This window comes from Monosiga brevicollis, genomic scaffold, assembly GCF_000002865.3.
Source record: "Monosiga brevicollis MX1 MONBRscaffold_36 genomic scaffold, whole genome shotgun sequence".
In the NCBI taxonomy this organism is placed as follows: Eukaryota; class Choanoflagellata; order Craspedida; family Salpingoecidae; genus Monosiga; species Monosiga brevicollis.
In genome coordinates, this window is record NW_001865073.1 from 60,418 (window position 1) to 80,303 (window position 19,886).

Genomic DNA, 19,886 nt, shown 5'->3' on the forward strand with positions numbered 1-19,886 from the left:
CATGAGAAACATGTGTGTGTGTGTGTTACACAATCCAACACATCTGCTGATTTGAAAGAGAGAGAGAGAGAGAGAGAGCAGCTTCTTGCTTTTTGCGGTAACGTAACATGTGCGGCCGCAACACAATGATTGTCAGATATAATACTAATGTAACATACGTCACACTTATAGTTGATCAAAGTGGAACAAATGACATACATTATGAATCGTCAGCCTCCACGCCGGCCTACAGGCTCGTAAGGTACAAGCCAGCAGGATGACATCTGGTAGCGCGACCTATCAGCAATGTGTCTGATTGTCAGCAATTCGTTCGTTCTTCTGACATTAATGTCAGAAGTTATTATTTCCGTGTATTATTGTCAGAGAAAACGGGTCAGCGCCAAGATGAGCGAGCCGGCGACGACGGCGGCGGGCCCGCTCGGGCGATTGCCTGGCATGTACTATGATCCGGAGCGAAGGCGATACTTTGCTGGGGAGGCACCGGTGGTGGCTGTGGAGAATAGGGAGGTTGAGCGGGAAGCAGCGCTTTCGGTGTTGCCGTTTGCCCTGGGCACGGCGTCCGTGGCTCATCGGCCCAACGTGCTTCATCGTCTCGACGTGTGGCGTGAGCTGCATCACAGCCAGCGCACGCCGTTGAGCAGTGCTCGGCGTGCTCGACTAGCGCATATCCAGCTTGCCGATGCACGTCCCATTCATCCCGCCCCTGCCGTCATGCGATACGCTGCCTATCTACCCCATGCCAACACCAGCGTCCTTTATCACGAGCTCTGTGTCGAACACTTGCGCCTGGAATCAGACCCGGTAGAGGGCGCACCTGCGCACACAGATGCCCCGGGTCTTACAATGCAGCGCGGGCGAATGGAAATAGGTTAGTCTGCTTTGAACTTTTCCCTTACCTGCCGCCCGCCACCGCTTGTGCTGCCCAAGCCTCAGTGCTCACGCCCTTGCTCCTCTGTCCATGAACTAAATGTAAATACCTGCTTCAAAAGCCGACATGACGCTAAATGCACGCCTGCATTTCATGCAAGGCTCTCGGCACTTTGTTTCGCTTGGCCCGCGCTGTTTTGTTGTCCTCGGCCTTGATCAGGACCTCAACGTCAACTGGCGCAGTGCGCACGTGTTTGGGGCCCAGGCCGTTGATTACAATGAGGTACACACCGCCCCGTGCTGCGACAGCATCTTTTTTTTTTTTTTTTTTTTTTTTTTTTGCCTTTTACCACCACGCCAAGACTAATCCTCCCTCTCACTCAACGCCCTTTACCAGTTTGGTTCTCACTGCTGCCCATTGCATCGATTTGTCTGGACCAGCTGACTATGCAGGTGGCCGCCGTTGGCCGAAATCACAAGCTTATGAGCTGGATGCGCGGCTTTGCCCATAGCGTCGAGCACCGCCCGCTTCCAGCCTGTACCTCCGATCCCACCTGTCTGCACACGAGTCCGGCAGCCGTGCAGGGACTGGGCGTCATTGGCTGTAGAAATGGCGACCTTTATTTGGTCGACACGCGGGCGCCCCGACCCGAGCGGCCCCGGCCCACTCTGCGCGGTCTCAACATGGTCTATCTCTACCGCCAGGACCCCTGGCTCTTGACCAATCACACCGCCCAGGACCAAGGCCTGCGACTGTACGACGTCCGCCATCTCACCCGCCCCCTTCTTACGTTCCAAGGTTACGCCCAATACACCAATCATAATGCGGTGCCGCAAGTCTCGCATGGCGAGGCCTACGTCGCTGCCGTGGACAACCGCGGTCTCTTGCGAGTCTTTCGTCCGGATCGCGCCGCCCCAGTCATCACTATGCGAGTTCCAAAGGCCAAGGGGGATTGCAGTTGGCACCGCAACCTGGTTGCCTCAGATCGTGATGAGCTGGTGCTGCCAATGCAAGGAGGCGTCCCTTGGCGTTATCTTGCCGTCCCTCCTCGCCTGTAGTCTGTCATCTTCATGCGGGGACTCAATCCTGGTGTCCTCGTCTTCCCACCTCAGCGCTGCGCGCTTTGTCATAGCTCTCCCGCCGCGCCTTGCCGCATGCCATCGCATCTCACGATGTCATGTCAGTGCTCAGGTGCAGCCAAGTTAATTGAAAAGTCAATTCTCAGGGTGATGGTCACAGCAAAACAAAATCTGACCACGTGCCCTTCAAGCGCCTTGGCTTGCACCGGTCTCCTAATGATAAACTGGCCGAATGAACCAGCACTATAAAGCACCCACTAAAGCAGCCGACAAAATAACAAGGACATGCCTGTCCCCACTCCGGGCTTGGCCCGCAACACCAAACACACCTCTCGCACGACGGCAAACACAACTCAGATCACCGCACTTTTTCTCACGAAACCGATCCTATTCTGTGGTGGCCCGGCCAGAAGGTGGCATCAACATTACATAAAAACACCCCCATTTTGGACAGGGGACGAGATTTGGGTAGCGGCACGCGCATTCTTCTCCAACTGCCGCCGAATGTCCTCAATAAAAGTAATCAAGGTTTTGCTGACGTTGGTGCGCGACTGGCGCGGACCAAACCACCCCTTCTCCTTGAGATCCATGTTGAAGATCCAGGTAAGGCGAGTCACACGAGCCTGGCCCGATACCCGCTGCAGAAAGAAACCAGAGCTGCGGTCCTCACACCGCGTGTATGTCTTTTTTGCTGGAATCGTCGGCACCCTATCTCATGAATGTTGGACGCCAGAGCAGAGACAACACATCAGGAAGCCAGATCAGATGCTCGGTGGACAATGATAAAGTCAAAAAGGAAAGAAAAGAAAAGAAATGCGTGTCCGAGCACGTACGCAACACTACTGGTGGCAATGGTAAAGTCTCCACCATCGTGGTACCACTGGCGCACGGTCGTAAAGTCACGTTTGCCTCCCTGTTGTTTCAAGAAACATGATCTAGGTGAGAAAAGATGAAAAAAAAAAAAAAAAAAAAAAAAAAAAGGATCCAAAGCACGTACACCCAGGGTTTGATCTGAAAATATCCAGTACACCATGTCTGTTCGCGAATTGACGCGGCGCAGAGTCTAAAGATGCACCAAAAAAGTTTGTCCGTCAGGGGTGTTTTTAAGAAGATATGTCTACCAAGTCAACAATGAGGGCCAATGAAATGCCAGGCGCACAGACCGAGCAAGATTCGTGGATGCTGGACCACGTGGGGAAATTGTTAAAACCATCATACAGAAATCTACCAGGAAAAGGGTCAAGCGGGTGAGTTGCATGCATGACGGTTCCAAGGTGGATGGGCGTCGCTCACGCTCGTACTTGAACAGCTCCTCGGGAGGAGCAAACACGAGCCCACAAGCTTTGAAGACGACGCCTTCGGATTTGACAATTGAGTGCACGCTGATTCCGTTCTGCGCAGCACGGTGGCCATTGAGCAAACAGACGCGATGCAATATGACTCGGGAGGTATAGCGATGCAGGCATCAGGGCTGACGTACACGATAATCTTCCTTGACGCGCCACAGCTTTTCCTGAAGGCGCGCATGTTCCATCACAAAGTTGACGGCTTCAGCTCCACACGAAGCGTAAAAGTGATCCTGGTGTCGAGCATCGCCCAAAAGACGGCAATTTCCCGTTCGGATGGCAAAGTGCAAGTGAGTTGGATTTTGACAGAGATTGCATAGAAAAAAAGAAAAAAAAAAAAAAAGTTGTTACGGGGGCATACCGATTGTGGGCCAACGGTCTTGATGGTACGTAAGCTGACACCGCCTTGAGCTGCCAAAGTCTGGTGCATGGTGCTGTAGGTGCTTTGGCTTTGAACCTGCGGTTAAATAGGTGGATAGGTGGCCAGGGAGCGCGGGTTAGCTTTTGACATGAAACGAGCAAAAGTTTGAAGCTTTTGGCTGCGTATAGGCAAACGAGAGAGCTAATTCACACCTCGTGCATTTCAGAAGGGGGCGTGGAGAAGGTGGGTGATTCGTTGCCTGAATAAAACTCTTCCTCATCCAGGTCCGCACCTGGTTCTTGGTCACTATCACCCAGCGTCTGTGCATGGGAAACGCCGCGCGGAGGTGCAACACAAGTAAGCACGGAACGGCACCCATATCCAAGGTTACAAGTAACGCTGCGCCAGACGGCCATCGTACGTGGTTTAAGCTTTCGTGCCGAACGGGCTGTCGAGAGGCGCGAGCATATTGAGGGTCCATCGTGGGCATGTGGGAGTTCTGTTGGTAAGCGGGTGGCATGGGTTCGGAGGCTCCAGCAAGGCTCGGGGCGGCAAAGAGCTGTTGCATCCAGGGGTTCATGTTGAGCTGGGCACCCAAGTCTTCCTGGCCTTCCACGATCAATTGGCGCAAGCGGTTGGGGTCGACGGCACCAGAGGAGCGCTCGCCGTAAAGGAGGGCTATTCAAAGGAGACAATGCCGGGCCGGGAAGGAATGGATGAGTTTTTTTTTTTTTTTTTTTTTCGAGCAGGGGTATTGAAGGACGAGCGACAGCTGGTCTAAACCACGTACCCAGTTTGCGATTGAGAGGAGAGATGCGGGACAGCCAGACGTAGGCCTCAAACCAAGGCATGACGAATGCCACCACGATGACGAGGTAGTCAGACGGGTGTCTGGAGGGGTCAAGAAAAGGTATATGAGCTGTGTACCAAGTACGGGCGAAGTGACGTGCGCACACCGGATGAGTGCCCTGCTGGCAGGGCGAGGTGCGGGGTAGGTACGCACTGGGAGTTTTCAGCAAAGCCATAGAAGAAAATTTTAACCAAGGTGAACACGGTCGAGCCGGCCACGGCAATCCACATCCACAGCGACGTCTGGGCACGGGTGATCCAATATGCGCCCAAAAGCAAAAAAGCACGAAAGACCGCCACGCACTGCTCAAGCCATGGTTGATGGTGTCGAAAGGGAGGGTGAGACAGAACAGGACGTAGAACAGCAACTTTTTGAAAGCGAGTAGGTGCTGGGTCTCGGACCAGCAGGATTGCACGCGTGGTGGTGGTGGTGGTGGTCATGGGGTCAAGACGACGTACCACGACATCAAAGAGAGACTGCTCAAACTTGTAATGGACGACACTCTCAGCAATGTAGTTTTCCTTCCAATGCCCTCCAAAGCCCTGGCAGAAAGACAAGACACGGCGCCGTAAGCACCCATCTAAATTCACAAGGCATGCGTGGTCCCGTCTGAGCCAAAAGCAGACCTGAGAGACGATGGCCCACATCAAAAAGCTAAAGAGGGCGTCAAAGGCACAAAAAAGAGCCAATACACGATGGGCACGCAGGCGAAGGTTGTGAAACGCCGAGCGAACTGAGATCAGCGCATCGTCTGCGGCCATGGAGCTGCAAAGGGCGTATAGCGGCGAGGCGCGGAAGGAAATGCAGCCAGGGCACGGGGATGAGGCAAGCTCATGCACGGGTGGGTGCGGAAACATGTTCAAAGGGCGTTCAGAACGGATGCAACTCGGCTGCAAATGCAACCCAAGAGCGCAAGACACAAGCACAGCAACGGGCGCGTGTCGACGCAAGGCGTCGACGGCGAGCGCAACTGCCGATAGAACAACAAGATCGCCCGCGAGAGCTTCAAGAGGCGGCTACGTACTATGAGGTGTAGGGCTGAAAGGCGGAACCAAGCCCTGTACCACCATCAGCAGCATGGCTATCATGCATCCGCCCATGACTCAGTCCATTTCCCGCCACCCCGACGCTGCCATTGCCAAGTAGCGGCTGCCGATCCATTGGTCCGTCTGTGTGTGTGTGTGTGTGTGTGTTGGAGGGAGAAATAAAATTCAACTTAAGAGAACAAAAACACAAAAAAAGAGGGACGTGGAAGGAAAACAAATGATTTCTCACTTCTCTCTCTCTCTCTCTCTGTCTGTCTCTCTCTCTCTGGTTTTTCTCTTTGCTCTCTTCTCCGTCTCTGCCCCTTTGCTTGGTATGTGTCTGTGTCTCTGCCCCTTTACGCTATCCCAGTCTCTGTCTCTGTCTCGTTACTCACTCTGTCTCACACTCTCTCCGTCTTCGTCTTGCGTCTCCATCTCTGGCTCTCTCACTGTCTCCATCTCTGTCTCTTGACTGTCTTTACTCCGTCTCTCTTTTATCTCGGTCTCGCTTCTTGTTGCTCCTGTGCAGCACAGCAGCACACAGTGATCGTGCGCCGAGGGCCGTCGCTGCGTCGTCGTCGTCGTGGGCGGGAGACGGGCGGATCAAGGTCCAGGGGGGTGTGGTGGTGGTGGTTGATTGATTCTCGAACGATAGTCACCATGGGCTGCTTGAATCGCCGCCGGCGCAACACGGCCGTGGTGGTGCAGGGCGTCAACTCGAATGGTACCAGCGTCCAGCTTCAGCAGCACACCCGCCGCGTCGTGGCCTTTGACGAGGACAACAATGCCACCGTCAACACGGCTCGCCACAACAGCGCCGTGCAATGGGCGAGTCCTGCCGCCTCCGCCGCCTCGCCTGCCGCGCCTGCGTCTCCAGGCTCAATCGGCGCGTCACCCCAGCCCGTTTCCGCCCTTCGCCAAACAAGCGCGGCCTCGCCGTCAGCAGCAGCGCTCAGCCTCTTGGATCTCATCCCCAATTACCCCTCCAAGACCGTACCTGAGGCACCCCGAGCGCCACCCCGGACCCTTGTTCTTCGTGCCGTGTAAATGACCCGCCTTTGCCCCGCGTTGCTTGAACCCCATTGAACCCCCTTCCCCATTGAGACATGAAACAACCAACAGCTCTTCCCGTTCTCCTGCTCGTACCAAGTGCGTGCTCGGCCCTTTGTGATTGGCCCCAATTCGAGTCAAAAGCTTTGCGATGCCTCTTTTCGGCAATCATCCTCTGTCCATCATGGTCAGCATGACACAAAACGCCAGATATCGCAGCCGAGCAGCAAAATACACGGCGCTGATTCAATTATGGGTTGATCGCCGTCAGGCATTGTCCTTCAAAACTGGATGCCCGACTCCCTTCCATGCTCATTTGTACCACCCGTTGGGCATCGGCCTCATACAGCCATGCCTGCACATTCACAGCCAAATCCCTCGTGAGTTTGTAGGAAAGACCCCCATTTTTTTGCAAACGCGACAGAGCTTGCATATGCGCCGCCCACCTGGTTCGATTGCAGCGGCTCGCCACACGGGTAACGTCCCACGTCCGCCTGACCCGCATTCACATCCAGACAATCTTGCAGATCAGTGAAGATGACGTGTCCCGTGGCCGGGTCATGCTGCAAGCTGGACGCTTCCGCGCACGACCCCAGCTTTAAGGGATACACCTGTTGTCGCCACCCAAACGCGTCGCGCGATCAGTCATCGCGCAGAGAGAGAGAGAAAAAAAAGCCTCCCGCAGTGAGGAAACAGGTCCTACATTGGTGTGGGAACCTCCCACAACACACAACGAGCTGTCGGCGCCCGAAGTCAAATGTGCCGTGCTCGTGTTGAACGAAAACATTTGCATCTTGTTCGTGGGCGAGCACGGCTACGGAAATGGCAGGAGCCGCTCGTCAGGGCGACTCGATTACGAGGCGCCGAGCAACCATCAGTTCCCGACAGACCTGCAGGGCCAAGGTTGCATTGACTACGGGACTGCTCTGGATGTATGGCTGCCCGCATGCCGTCAAAAAATCACACGTGCAGCCGTTTGGACACGTCTGTGCGCCGCGAGCACGCAGTTGCGTGTTGAACGCTGCAATGGCCTCGACAAACTCTGGGCTGGACGCGTTGACTGACGCATTGTAGCTCCAGAACGCAGCCGCTGCCACAAACCCGCGCGGCCAAATCATGCCCCCCACACTCTGCACACCACGTCGGTTCATGTGCAATGCATCATCATCATCATCATAAGAACACGCCCGACGATCGCCGCCAACTGCGTTCTTACACAAACCTGCGTAAACTCGGCGTCAAACTCGGGGGCAAATAGCGTGCTGCCCGGCGGAATCCTGGAACTGTCGTGGCATTGATCAATGTAGCAGTAGTTGTCGGTCCACATGGACATGGATCCACCAAGCAAAAGGTGTGTTTCATTGGCCGGCACGCCCGTGGCAATGTCATACCAACAGCTCGTCCACCCAGCAGGATCTATTCGCACACGACGCACAATATGATCAGCAGGCCATGATGTGTATGTGTGAGCAATGCAGGAATGCGGTAAAGTATTTGGGACCTATCGTTGCAGACCGTCCAGACAATCTTACAGGGTTGGGCCGGTTCGGTAAAATAAAAATGCGAGCCCTGCGCCTCCACTGCTTGGCGACCCGTGGCGGTGATCTCGGCCGGGGTGTGTCGCGACCATGCGGTCACGATTGTATCCATGGTGGCAGCCCCAGCATCAAAATACACCTAGCAGAGTGACATTCTGTGAGCCGTGGTCCACGCCTGGGTCAAAGCCCTGAGAGCCCCGGGTCGTCCCACCTCTTCCCAACCCATGGGCGTCTTGGAATAATTGGTGGCAATTGTTTGCAGCAGCTGTCGCTCAAAGTTGAACGTGGAGTTGAGGGAGCAAGGGCCCTTGACGCTCGTCTCGTCACAGCCCACATTAAAGACAGGGTCATCAAAAAGCGCTGCCATTTCCTGCAGGACATCCTGCACAATGGCAAGGGTCCGTTGGCCGGGATCATTGAAGAGCTGCAGCTGGTCAGCACTGCAAAAGTCCAGCTCGCCGGCCAGAGCTCGAAAACCATGGCTATGGCCCGGCACGTCAAACTCTGGCACAACGCGAATGCCACGATCCTTGGCATAGGCCAACAAGCCTCGAATCTCGGCCTAATCCACAATTTGGGGTGTGGGTGTGAGACGTGAGCTGGGCTCACCGATAGTCTCGGTTTCTTTCCGCATATTCACAAGACATGTACCTGGGTGTAGTGGCCGGCCAAGATGCCGGTTAGAGAATCGGTAAGGTTGGGGTACCGCTGCGATTCGACTGAAAAGCTACGATGCGAGTGCCGCACCACAGGCACCACGACCAGCAACAAGAGCGGGGTGAGGGGGTAGCTGAGGCTTGGGCTTCCTGCGGCTGGCATCAGCCAAAGGTTTGACAAGTGCCACGGCGTACCGGCAGTAGTCGCTGGCATGGAGGTGGAGGACATTGAGCTTGTTGGCAGCCATGGTATCCAAGAGACCCTCCAGCGTCGACACGGGAAAGAATCGCCGGCCCGTGTCGAGCATGAGGGAGCGCCAGCTATACTGAGGTGAATCTTGGATGCTCACGTGACCGTGTTTGAGTTGGCCATTATAAAGGAGCTGTGTCAACGTCTCAAGGCCGTACTGAGCTCCGTAGACGGTGATGGCATTGATCTGGACTTGCAGCACGCTGGTATCGACCAGCATAACGGTGACTTGATAGTCGTAACGGGTGCCGAGATCGAGTGTTTCGTCAACATTATCGATAGCGAGCTCGATCAAAATGCTCTTGACCACTGTGACAGCCTCTGCTCGGGCCGTCAAGGGTCGTGCTGCGCGCAGACTTTGGTCCAGCAGAGCAGCATACCGGCCCACCGTCCGCTGGAGTCTTTCAGGCAAGTCAAGATCTAAATGAGCAAACTCGCCGAACGAGCAGAGATGTACAAGCAGTAGAGGGCACACACAGGCTCCATGTTCTTGATATTTACCGGGGAGAGCCTGATGCAGTCTGATTCCAATGGATCTCGGCTGTTTCGAGCTGCAGCGTCATGGGCTGCTGGCATGCCGCTTGCTGTGGCACGGGCCACACTAAGAATACACTCAACAATCGATGCAGTGACAATCCACTATGGCCTTTTTAACAGTGCGTTTACTCGAGATCTCCAAAGCAGCACGTACCGGGGACGCATGAAGGCCATGCTTCTGCTGCCGCATCTGCTACTGCTGTCGCAGCACAGCCCCAAAGCACCAAGATCGCCACTGGCCGCCACATCAGAGAGAGAGAGAAAGAGAGAGAGAGAGAGAGAGAGAGAGAGAGAGAGAGAGAGAGAGAGAGAGAGAGAGAGAGACAGAGAGAGAGAGAGAGAGAGAGAGAGAGAGAGAGAGACAGAGAGACAGAGACAGAGAGACAGAGAGACAGAGAGACAGAGAGACAGAGAGAGAGAGAGAGAGAAACTTACAACTTCAAAGAGCTTTACTGTATAGAGGTACAGTGGGATACCCTCCAACTTTGAAATATTAAGGTAGAAAGTCTCATTCAACTTTGACTTTTTGAGCCGAATTGCATTTTTCCCTTCACAAGGGCAACTTGCAAAGTGACCGTTACAAAATGCCGCCGATCCGGCGAAAAAATGGTGTATGCCTCGCACTCAATGCTTGAACAGCTGCAATGGGCGCAAGCAATGGAAGACGGACATCAGACAGCCGCTGCCGTTACGAGTGAGGCGAACGTTTGACTGGCAACTGGCAGCTTGCCCTCGCTATTTCGACCCAGGTGATGCTGCGCACTCAACAGGGTCGCGGCCATTTTATGGAGGTGCAAAGAGACCCCGCTTTCAAGGGGGCAGATTGTAGCTATGATGGCACTCTGGATGTCGCAAGTATTGTCGACAGGATGGCCCTTGTCAGCTTCCCCCACTTGCGTTGCGATGGGTCAGAATTTAATGACCTTCAAATGCCACCGACAGGCCAGGCAGACTGGTACAGACAGCGTGGCTCGATTTCAGATTGCAGTTGAGGACACAGAAGAGGGCAGCGGTTGCCATGATCCAGCTCGCTCTTGCCGATGACGAAGCTGATGCGACTCGAGAAGAGGCGGAAGCGGAGATGAGAGAGATTCGGCTGTACTGACCTCAATTGAGACACTGACGGTCCGCCTCAGCCAACTGTAACAACTTGCAAGTGTGGCACCAGAAAAGCTAACCGATGGCTATGATGACTGGCACCGCTTCCATCGAACGTGCAAAAGACAAAAGACCCATGCAAGGCCGGCAAACATACATCCCGGCAAACATACATCCAAGACCATCTCCGTCATGCATACACATAGAACCTGTGTAGTGGTTTGGAACAAATGTTAGAAATTACCACTTAACTTTGAAAGTTGACGCCAAAACCCCCGTTCAAAGTTAGGGGGTACCCCACTGTATAGAGCTAATGAGGAGGTATAGGGCCATAGAAGCATAGAGGTCTAGAGCTGTCGAGCTGTCGAGCTATGGAAGTATAGAGGTGTAGAGGTGTAGAGGTGTAGAGGTGTAGAGGTGTAGAGGTGTAGAGGTGTAGAGGTGTAGAGGTGTAGAGGTGTAGAGGTGTAGAGGTGTAGAGGTGTAGAGGTAGAGGTATAGAGTTATAGAGGTATAGAGGTATGGAGGTATGGAGCTAGAGAGGAGGTATAGAGCTATAGAAGCATAGAGGTCTAGAGCTACATTGTATAGAGCTGTGTAGCTGTGGAACTGCGGAACTGTCGAGGGGGAGAGAGCGCGCTTGAGAGCTAAACACGTGACTCCCAGACGGCTGGGGCTGAACTGCACGGCTGACATGACAATCGGATATTGTGTTTGTTGAGTGAAGCACCAATTATCTTTCTTATTCATCGATTGTCAAGGCAAACTGGCTATTGGTGTTCGGGGGGTGGTGCGTCTGCCGTGTCCGCACGAGGCTGGCTGCGGATGACGCGGGAAATCATCTCAATCATGTCTGGGATCGGGGTGGCTTGATTCCCCGGCATGGGCTGGTAAGGGAGATGTTCACAGGGCTGAAGCTGTTGCTGAAGCGTAGCCAACGACATTTCATCAAAGGCCCGAGCTTCACTTCGCCAACCAACGGAGAAGAGGACAGCCAGCCGTCGCCTGACGGCATCGGCATGGCCTTCTGCCAAAACTGCATTAACTGCGATTCAGCCAAGGCCGAGAATTTGGTGACTTGGGGGCCCGGACTGCCACATCCGCTCACAGCGTGAAGACGACTGGATGAACTTACCTGGAGCTAGGCGCGAGTGAACCAAGGCAAATGGAAAGTGACCTTTGTAAACAGCCCGCAGCGCCCCGAGATGTGCAGAACGATGCTGTAGAAAAAGAAAGGATGAAACCGGCAAGCGTGAGAATCAGAGCTTGGCGTTTACGCTGGGTGCCCACAAATTGGGTCAAACGACAACAAAAATAAAATGAATCGGAAAAAAAAAAAAAATAACTCAAGCCCCGCACGGTACCCGTGCAAAAAGATCGGCGTCTTGCTCGAGGTTCCATAAATACAGGTCCAGAGGAGCAAGGCCGTTCTACCAAGGGCAATCACACGTTGGCATGGGCAGGTGGACTGGACGAACGCAGGTCTGCACGCATATGTGCAAAGCAAGGGCCAAAGAGACCGGGGAAATTGGATTAACCAACCGTGCCTCCTTTGGTCAAGTCGGCATTGTGCTTCAGCAAAAGGAGAAGCAGCTGCGGCGAGGCTTGACTGCAAGCAATCAGCACAGGTGTTCGCTGATCCTACATGTGCATCGTATGATACTTAAAAGGTCATGACCATATGTGGGGCCGGCCAACAAGCTATAGCTACCTCAGTAAGGGCGTTTACGTCAGCGCCGGCCTGAATGAGGTCCCGTGCAATGTCAACACGCCCGGCCCAACAGGCCGCGTGCAGAGGCGTCCAACCAGCCTACACAAAGTCTTTTGAGTCCACCACAAACGGCTGCAAAGCGCTCCCATAATGGACGGCATTGAAGGATTTGAGCCAAAAAAACGGGGGGGGGAGCTGCCGTACCTCGTTGGCCAAGTTTGGGTTGGCGCCGGCGGCCAAAAGCAGGCCCGCTGCGACCCGGTCACTGCGCCAAGTTGCTTGCAGCAGGGCCGTGGTTCCTACCTGCAATGTCCGCCAGCAGTGCACCCATCAGTCGGTACGGATCCAGGGCAAACTCTCTCTGATCAAAGCATGGCTACAGTGGATGCAAGGTGGGAGCGGCACATGCGTACGGGATCAGTGCGCGAGTCGAGCTCAACGCCAATGTCCAGGAGCTGTCGGACGACTTCGACATGCCCATGCCGACAGGCTTCGTGCAAAGCAGTCCGCCCATCCTGTAGTAACAAACAAGCGTCAGCAGGGTGATGCTGCTGTTGGGATGGAGCCAGACATGTCAGAAAAACGCACTTGGGCGGCAAAGGCACGGGCGGCGTCACGCGCGCGGGACGGGGACCAAGTTTTCAACAGCTCCAATGCAGCATCCGGGGAGCTCTGCGCACAAGCGTTCCAAAGCAAACGCCCACGCTCCTGGTCACTCTCCCACCACACGTTCAACAGACGGTCCCAAGCTCCAGAGACGAGGCGGGTCGCTGCTGCGACCACACGTTTGGAGCCCATACTCCTACTCTGCCGCTGGCCGGACCAACGCATCCACACGTAACCGAGTGTCAACTGTCACGCACGCCATCATTTAACAGGGCCGCAACAACACCGGGGGGATTGTTGGTTGAAGATGGGCGTCTCACCAAGCTCTGTTCTTTCGACTGGCTGGTGTAAAAGAAGCAGTGACCAATTAGAATGCGAACCGAACTGGCCTCTATCAACAACACACACATAGGAATAGTGAGCGGCATGAGCGGCATGAGCGGCGATGCGCGCGGCGGTCAGCCGGCAGAGATACAGTTCAGCGGCAACAATCAAGCTGAACCCACTGAGAGCCCCATCGCCAGCAACAGCACAACACCAACCAGACTAGGGGGTCGAGCAAAGCAAACTGGGCCATCAGCAAAAGCGCGCTGACCGGCGGCAGCGTGTGCGGGTCCGCGCGCGCATTCGCAAGAAGTGTCACGCTCTTTTCAAAAAATTTGAGCCAATGCGCGCTGAATGTGAAGTTAACGTAGAAAATATTCAAGTTGTTGGAGAAAATATTTTGGTTTTCGTTGCATAAAATCGAGTTTAAATAGTTTTATAATGTTTGCAGAGCAACTTATCAAAATAAATTGTAAAGGTTATTGATAATAATATATGAGTTTCAAACCTGAATATTTAATCTTTTGCAGATAGCATATCGTCATCTTCTTGAATCGTCGCTACATTTACTTGGTAAAATGTTCATGCGTATATCACAGAATATCTACATCTTCTCAAAGGTTTGATACAACTTTTATATCAAGTACACTTTGACGTTCAAAACCTCGGCGCGCGTGAGACGGCGTCGCCTTCCAGCTAGCTTCCTGTCGGCGGTGCAGGTACATGTGGCGGTGCCTGTTGTGAGGCTGGCGTGGGATACACGCGCTCCCATGATGGCTCGATACCTCCAAGGTTGAGGTGTTTACTTTTCGGGGGGGTTTTTTTTTCTGGTCTGGCGTTGTTGTTGTGTGGCATTCAGCGCGCGCGGGGTTGAAAGCTTGAGGATGGACACCTCGCGCCATCTGGTCCCGCTTGGGCTTCTCTTCCAGCTCGTGCTGATATGCTTGGTTCAGCATGCTAAAGCTGCGCATGACGTGGATCGGAGGGCATGGGTGGAAACTTTGGGCTGGAACTCGACCACCTACGAAGCTGCAGGTGCCTATGCCGTCCAGACGGCGGATTTGGATGGCGATGGTTACCCAGACATAGTCGTGGCCCAATACGCCTCAGACCGTCTCGCTTGGGCCCGCAATGATGGACGCGGTAACTTTGGTCCGACCTTGACCATCGACGCTGGAGCCAATGTCCTTGATGCCCGGGCTTTGGCCATTGCTGATCTGGACGCGGATGGACACATTGATGTGCTGCTTGGCAGCGAAGGCACGGACCAAGTCGCTTGGTACCGCAACGAGGGGCCCACGCGCAACACCAGCTTCACCGGCCCCTATCTCGTCTCGGCCATTGAAACAAAAGATCCCCTGGCCATGGCTGCCGGTGACCTCTCGGGCAATGGGTTCATGGACGTTGTCTGCGCCACCAACGTGTATCGTGGTGGCTTCATCGCATACTTCTTGAACCGCGGTCGTGGGCAGTTTCTGGCGCGCACAATTCTCGCTGACGGTGTGCAAGTCTCCCAGATTCGCAACATCCAGCTTGGGGACTTGGACCTAGATGGTGACCTCGACATTATTGCCGGTAGCTACTATACGGATCACCTGTTTTGGTTCATGAACTTGGGCGACGGCACCTTTTCTGAGATCATTTCAATTTCCCACTCCGCCCCCGGCCCAGAATCCATCGCTCTGGGGGATTTTGATGGCGACGGAGATATTGATGTTGCCGTCTCCATGATATACAATGGGTATTTGACTTGGTTCCGGAACACGCTTGATACTGATCCCACCCTGGACGCACAGAGCTCGTTTCCAGCCCTCGACCTGCTCGGCAACTGGGACGTGGATGGCAACGACATTCCCGACATTGTTGCCCGCCGTTCCGACTCGTCACTCGTGTGGTTCTTCAACAGCGATCTCACCGAGCCCCGCGCTTGGGATGCCCAAGACTTTGGCACTTCCGAGCTGCTTGTGGGGGCCGCCGACTTTGACAGCGATGGCCACCCTGATCTGCTGGCAAGCGGCGGGTCTGCACGGGCCGGTGCCTGGGTTTCACGCAACGCCGCCTACGCGGTGACACGTGGCGGTGCACTGGCGGCTCTAGCCACGGGTGATCTGGATGGTGATGGCCGCGATGATCTGGTCACTGCAGAGGGCCTCGAAGGACGCCTTGATTGGTACCGCAGCTTGGGCGATGGTCGCTTCTCCCCGAGGGGCATGCAGAATCCCAATGCAACCGTGGATGACCTTTGGCCTCGTGCAACCGCCGCTGTTGTCGTCGTCGACATGGATAACGACGGCGATCTGGACGTCCTTGCGGCCAATAACATTGACAATGTGGTTGTCTGGTATCCCAACCAGGGCGGCGGTGCGCTCTCGGAGGCTCGCCGAGTCGCGAGTACCACCACTCAAGTCGTGCATCTCTCCACGTTTGATGCCAATGGGGATGGTGCCTTGGACGTGCTTGTGCTCGATGCTGGCAGGGGCTCCATGTCCTGGCATCGCAGCGATGGACTGGGTTCCTTTTTTCCACTACCATACAGCCTGGGCACCAATCTCACGGGCCTGAAGATGGCCTGCGTTGGTGACTTGGACGGTGATGGGTTTACCGATGTCATCGCCAATGTTGTACACGCAAAGCGGCTAGGCTGGTTTCGCAATGCCGGTGACGGTACCTTCTCGGTGTCCAACGCCACTCTACTTCCAGGCCAGCTGCCACCTGTGGATGTGCTGGCCCTGGGCGACTTGGATGGCGATGGCCACCTAGACGTGGTTGTGGGAACGGCGGCCACCAGCACCATTCTTTGGTATCCAAACATGGGCAATGGGACCTTTACTGCGGCTCGTGTTCTGACTCAAACTGCGAGCGGCGTGCATCAGCTACTGCTGGGGGATATTGATGCAGACGACGACGTTGATGTGATCGCGTACCTTCACGGTGCCAAGGAACTCGTCGTGCTGCCAAACAGAGGCCAGGGCCTTTTCGATCCCGCCGTGGTGCTGTCTCGGGCGCAACACGACATTGTCGCCCTCGTCTTGGGGAGTGAGACTTCAGCCGGGGTCAATTCCATCTTTGCCGCGTCCTACAGCCAAGGCACGGTGTTGCAATTTGACAATGCCACAGTGCCTGGCGTCCTTCATTTGCACCCGGTGGTCGACCACAGTGACACAGCGCTTCTGGCAGCGCCGATCGATTTAAACGGAGACGGCGCACCTGATATCGTGGGCGCAAGCGTCACAGACGGCACCATCTTTTGGTATCGCAATCAAGATGGGACGGGCAGCTTCTCCCCCATGCCCAACGTCATCGCACCCGCCCTGGGCTCTGCGAGCGTCTCAATCCTTACCACGGGTGATCTCAATGCAGATGGCTTTCTGGATGTCGTGGCTGTTGATGGCGAGTCCGGCACCGTGCGCTGGTATCAGCACTTGCCCAACGGCACGTTTGCCGCCCAACCCACCGTGCTTGGCGGTCTCAGCAATATCATTGCGCTTGAGCTGGCAGACATTGACGCGGATAACGCCACAGATGTGCTCGCCGCCGTGTCCTCCCGCAGTGGCAGCGGCGCTGAGACAGTGGATCTGCTGTGGTTGCGCAACCACGGTCCAGGCCAATTTGAAGCAGAGGCTCGGATTGTTGCTCGGGGTGTCGCTCAGCAGCTGCATACTCTAACGGTGGGCGATATTGACCGTGATGGAGCCCTCGATGTGTTGCCCGCCCGAGGCGAGGGCACGCGACTGGCCTGGTATCGACAAAGCCCGGATGGGGTGTTTACGGCGCATCATCTGGCTCCCCTGGTTGAGGAAACGCGCGCCTTCTCCGTAATGATGATAGCTGCTTCAGCGCTCGCAGGCAGTCGAGGCTTGGCCGTCAGCGTGGACGACACTGTCAGCTTGTGGTCCAACAAGCAAACCTTTGTTGAGGAGCCCGTTATCTCATACAACATCTTTCCCGCGGGTCTTGCCGCTGCCGACTTCGATCAAGACGGTGATCTCGATCTACTCAACATGGGTACCACCGGCTTTTGGTATGAGAACAATGGCTTTGGAACCTTTTCTCATCAGCGCGCAGTGACATCACGAGCAAGTCGAGGTGTGAGCGTGGCAGATTTTGACCTCAATGGCCGCCCTGATGCCGTTTGCGCCGAGCCTGACTTGAATACCTTCTCCGTCCTTCTGTCCACGCTGTACGTCTGGCTCGATGTGTGGGACTGGTGGAGATGGAGCTTTTTTTCTCTCTCTCTTTTCTTTTTTCCACGCTCAAATGTTTTTCCTTGTTTGCCCTAAACCATCTCTTTCGGCCATCAACTCGATGCAAAAGGGCGTAGATTGAAGCCTCTCACCATCACTGTTTTGTGTTTTTCTCTTGTAGAACCTCAGAATGGGTGACATCAACGACAACTCCCCAGACCACGACCACCTCCGATCCTCAAACACCAGCCACTCATGCTGCTGCCTCCGCCAGCCCCTTTTCCACCGAGACATTGGTTGTTATCGTTGTTTTGCTAGCAGTCGCAGCAGCCGCCACAGCTGTCTGGTGCTTTTTACGCCTTCGCCGACGCACCGTGGTTGGAGATCTTGAGACCAGCACTGTCCCAATGTCAGCAGCTGGTCAGCTAGAAATGTGCTTGCTCGAATTTTCTGGCCAAATCAAGAGTTTGACTGCTGCTCAACCGGAGCACAGGGACTGGGTGCTGGTGCCTGGGTACGTCCATTGCCCGTGCAATCAACTCGAACACTATTTTTCAATTTTTTAACTTTTTTTCGCATGTTTTAGGGCCGCACTGAAACGAAAGCAGTGTTTGGGTAAAGGAAATTTTGGGAGTGTATATGCGGTACGTGCCTTGTTTAACCAAGAGGCTATTTTGTTGCCCCGGCTCCGCTGAACCGACATGCATGTTGTGTCACAGGCCACGCCCGTCAGCCACATGGATGTCTTCCAGCGCCCCGCAGTCGCACTCAAGGTTTTTGAGGGCATCGAGGTGAGTTTGGCAGCTCACGGGAACATTTGCTGACCGATTTCGAACAAACATCTCATTGCACGGTTGCGCGTAGAATACTGATTTCCGGGCCGTCATGATGGAAGCGGCACTGATGCACACAGTAGCACAACACCCCAACATTGTGTCGCTGCTGGCGGTTGTGCATGACTGGTTTGTTTGGCATTGCATTGCCTTGTGGGCGTTCTTGGTTCATTTCAATTCACCCTCGACCCTGGCGGGCAAACATAGTATTCCAGTGGCCTTGGTGCTGGAACTGGCTGATTTGGGCGACTTGCGGCGATTTCTACGCCAATCTCATCAGGGCGGTCTCTCTCAAGCCGACCTGACCGAATTGTGGGGTGACGTGGCCTCGGGCCTGGCCCACGTTCATGCCTGTCGCTTGGTACATCGTGATTTAGCCAGCCGCAACGTGCTGTTGTTCACGCAAGGAGCGGGCCGCCCCACCGCCAAGCTTGCAGACTTTGGGTGTAAGCGTGTTCGAAGCTGTGTTGTGCCATCGCTCCGCTTGGCTCGACCTTGAGGCCTGCTGGTTTGTTCACCCCTTTTTTTGTTGTCTTTGTGGCTGCATGTCTACAATGGGACGTTGATGATCGTGGTGGTGGTGGTGGTGGTGGTGGTGGTGCTTGTGGATAGTGGGTCGATATGTAACACAGGAATCCGATTATTATCGCTCGACGAGCCAACTTGACTTGCCTTTCCGATGGATGGCACCGGAAGCATTGCGTGCGGGCAAATTTTTGATGGCATCGGACATTTGGTCCTTGGGTGTGGTTGCGTGGGAGGTGAGCACTGGTCTTGCAGCATTTGTGATTTTGTGAACCGCATATCACAAGGCCATTGCATACGAGTGGTGTTGAATGTTGGTCTTTAGTCTCTCATGTCTGATGCCTGTTCTCCAGATATTCAACCCTGAAAGTAGCCCCTATGGTCTTCAAACGCTGCAAATGATCATGGAAGCTCTGTCAGCCGGGATTCGCCTCAGCCTTGACAACGTGCCCAAGCCGCTGAGACCGTGCGTCGTAGTTGATGCGATGATCGTGATGACTGTAGTCTGGATACGCTCTTTGCGCGACGTCGATGCGTTCTCATCTCGACGCTGACCCATGCCACTCTTAGGTTCATTCATGAGTGCTGGCAGGCCAATCCAACGGCACGCCCAACAGCCGACGCCGCCGCCACGGCAGCCACAGCAGCCAGTCTGGCCCTCCGCAACAGTCACCAAACCAATGCTACCTTTGACGCCACCACCGCCGCCGCCGCCCTCATGGCCGACACCAGCGAGAGTGTGCTCTAAACTAAACGACACCATCGTAGTGAGAGAGGAGAGAGAGAGAAGAGAGAGAGAAGAGAGAGTGTGTTAATCGAGAAACAAAAAGCCACATAAAGAAAACAACTGTTCTTAACATACTTTACATGGCAACGACAATAATGTCAGAAAATACACAAACGCAAAGTGTTTTGGCGCCCGTGATGATCCAATGCGCGCGCTTTTCTCTCTCTCTCTCTCTCTCTCTCTCTGTGCGTTCAGAACAGGTGCGTGGCGGATCGGGAAGGGGCGGCCGACGGGTTCACAACAAGCAACGAGCACAGC

General features: G+C 54.7%; 4 protein-coding genes across 4 annotated transcripts; 2 read left to right on the forward strand and 2 right to left on the reverse strand.

The window, feature by feature from the left end:
* Positions 1-384: 384 nt before the first annotated feature.
* MONBRDRAFT_12186 (uncharacterized protein) lies at positions 385-6,576 on the forward strand (the record flags this gene model as incomplete). The annotated part of the gene is made up of 5 exons (XM_001750012.1): positions 385-868; positions 1,265-1,866; positions 3,455-3,583; positions 3,939-4,011; positions 6,059-6,576. The coding sequence occupies 5 exons, from the start codon at positions 385-387 to the stop codon at positions 6,574-6,576; spliced, it is 1,806 nt and encodes a 601-aa protein (XP_001750064.1).
* An 842-nt stretch (positions 6,577-7,418) lies between these two features.
* MONBRDRAFT_12187 (uncharacterized protein) lies at positions 7,419-9,734 on the reverse strand (the record flags this gene model as incomplete). The annotated part of the gene is made up of 6 exons (XM_001750051.1): positions 7,419-7,469; positions 7,802-7,995; positions 8,112-8,256; positions 8,329-8,621; positions 8,865-9,424; positions 9,715-9,734. 6 exons carry the CDS (start codon positions 9,732-9,734, stop codon positions 7,419-7,421), a joined length of 1,263 nt encoding a protein of 420 aa, XP_001750103.1.
* Positions 9,735-11,027: 1,293 nt separating this feature from the next.
* MONBRDRAFT_29571 (uncharacterized protein) lies at positions 11,028-13,167 on the reverse strand (the record flags this gene model as incomplete). The annotated part of the gene is made up of 6 exons (XM_001750052.1): positions 11,028-11,347; positions 11,794-11,878; positions 12,201-12,299; positions 12,574-12,620; positions 12,673-12,745; positions 12,958-13,167. The coding sequence occupies 6 exons, from the start codon at positions 13,165-13,167 to the stop codon at positions 11,028-11,030; spliced, it is 834 nt and encodes a 277-aa protein (XP_001750104.1).
* Positions 13,168-14,183: 1,016 nt separating this feature from the next.
* Positions 14,184-19,589, forward strand: MONBRDRAFT_12189 (uncharacterized protein; the record flags this gene model as incomplete). Its single annotated transcript, XM_001750013.1, has 5 exons — positions 14,184-17,495; positions 17,665-17,829; positions 18,203-18,274; positions 19,195-19,307; positions 19,412-19,589. The coding sequence occupies 5 exons, from the start codon at positions 14,184-14,186 to the stop codon at positions 19,587-19,589; spliced, it is 3,840 nt and encodes a 1,279-aa protein (XP_001750065.1).
* Between the last annotated feature and the right edge of the window lie 297 nt (positions 19,590-19,886).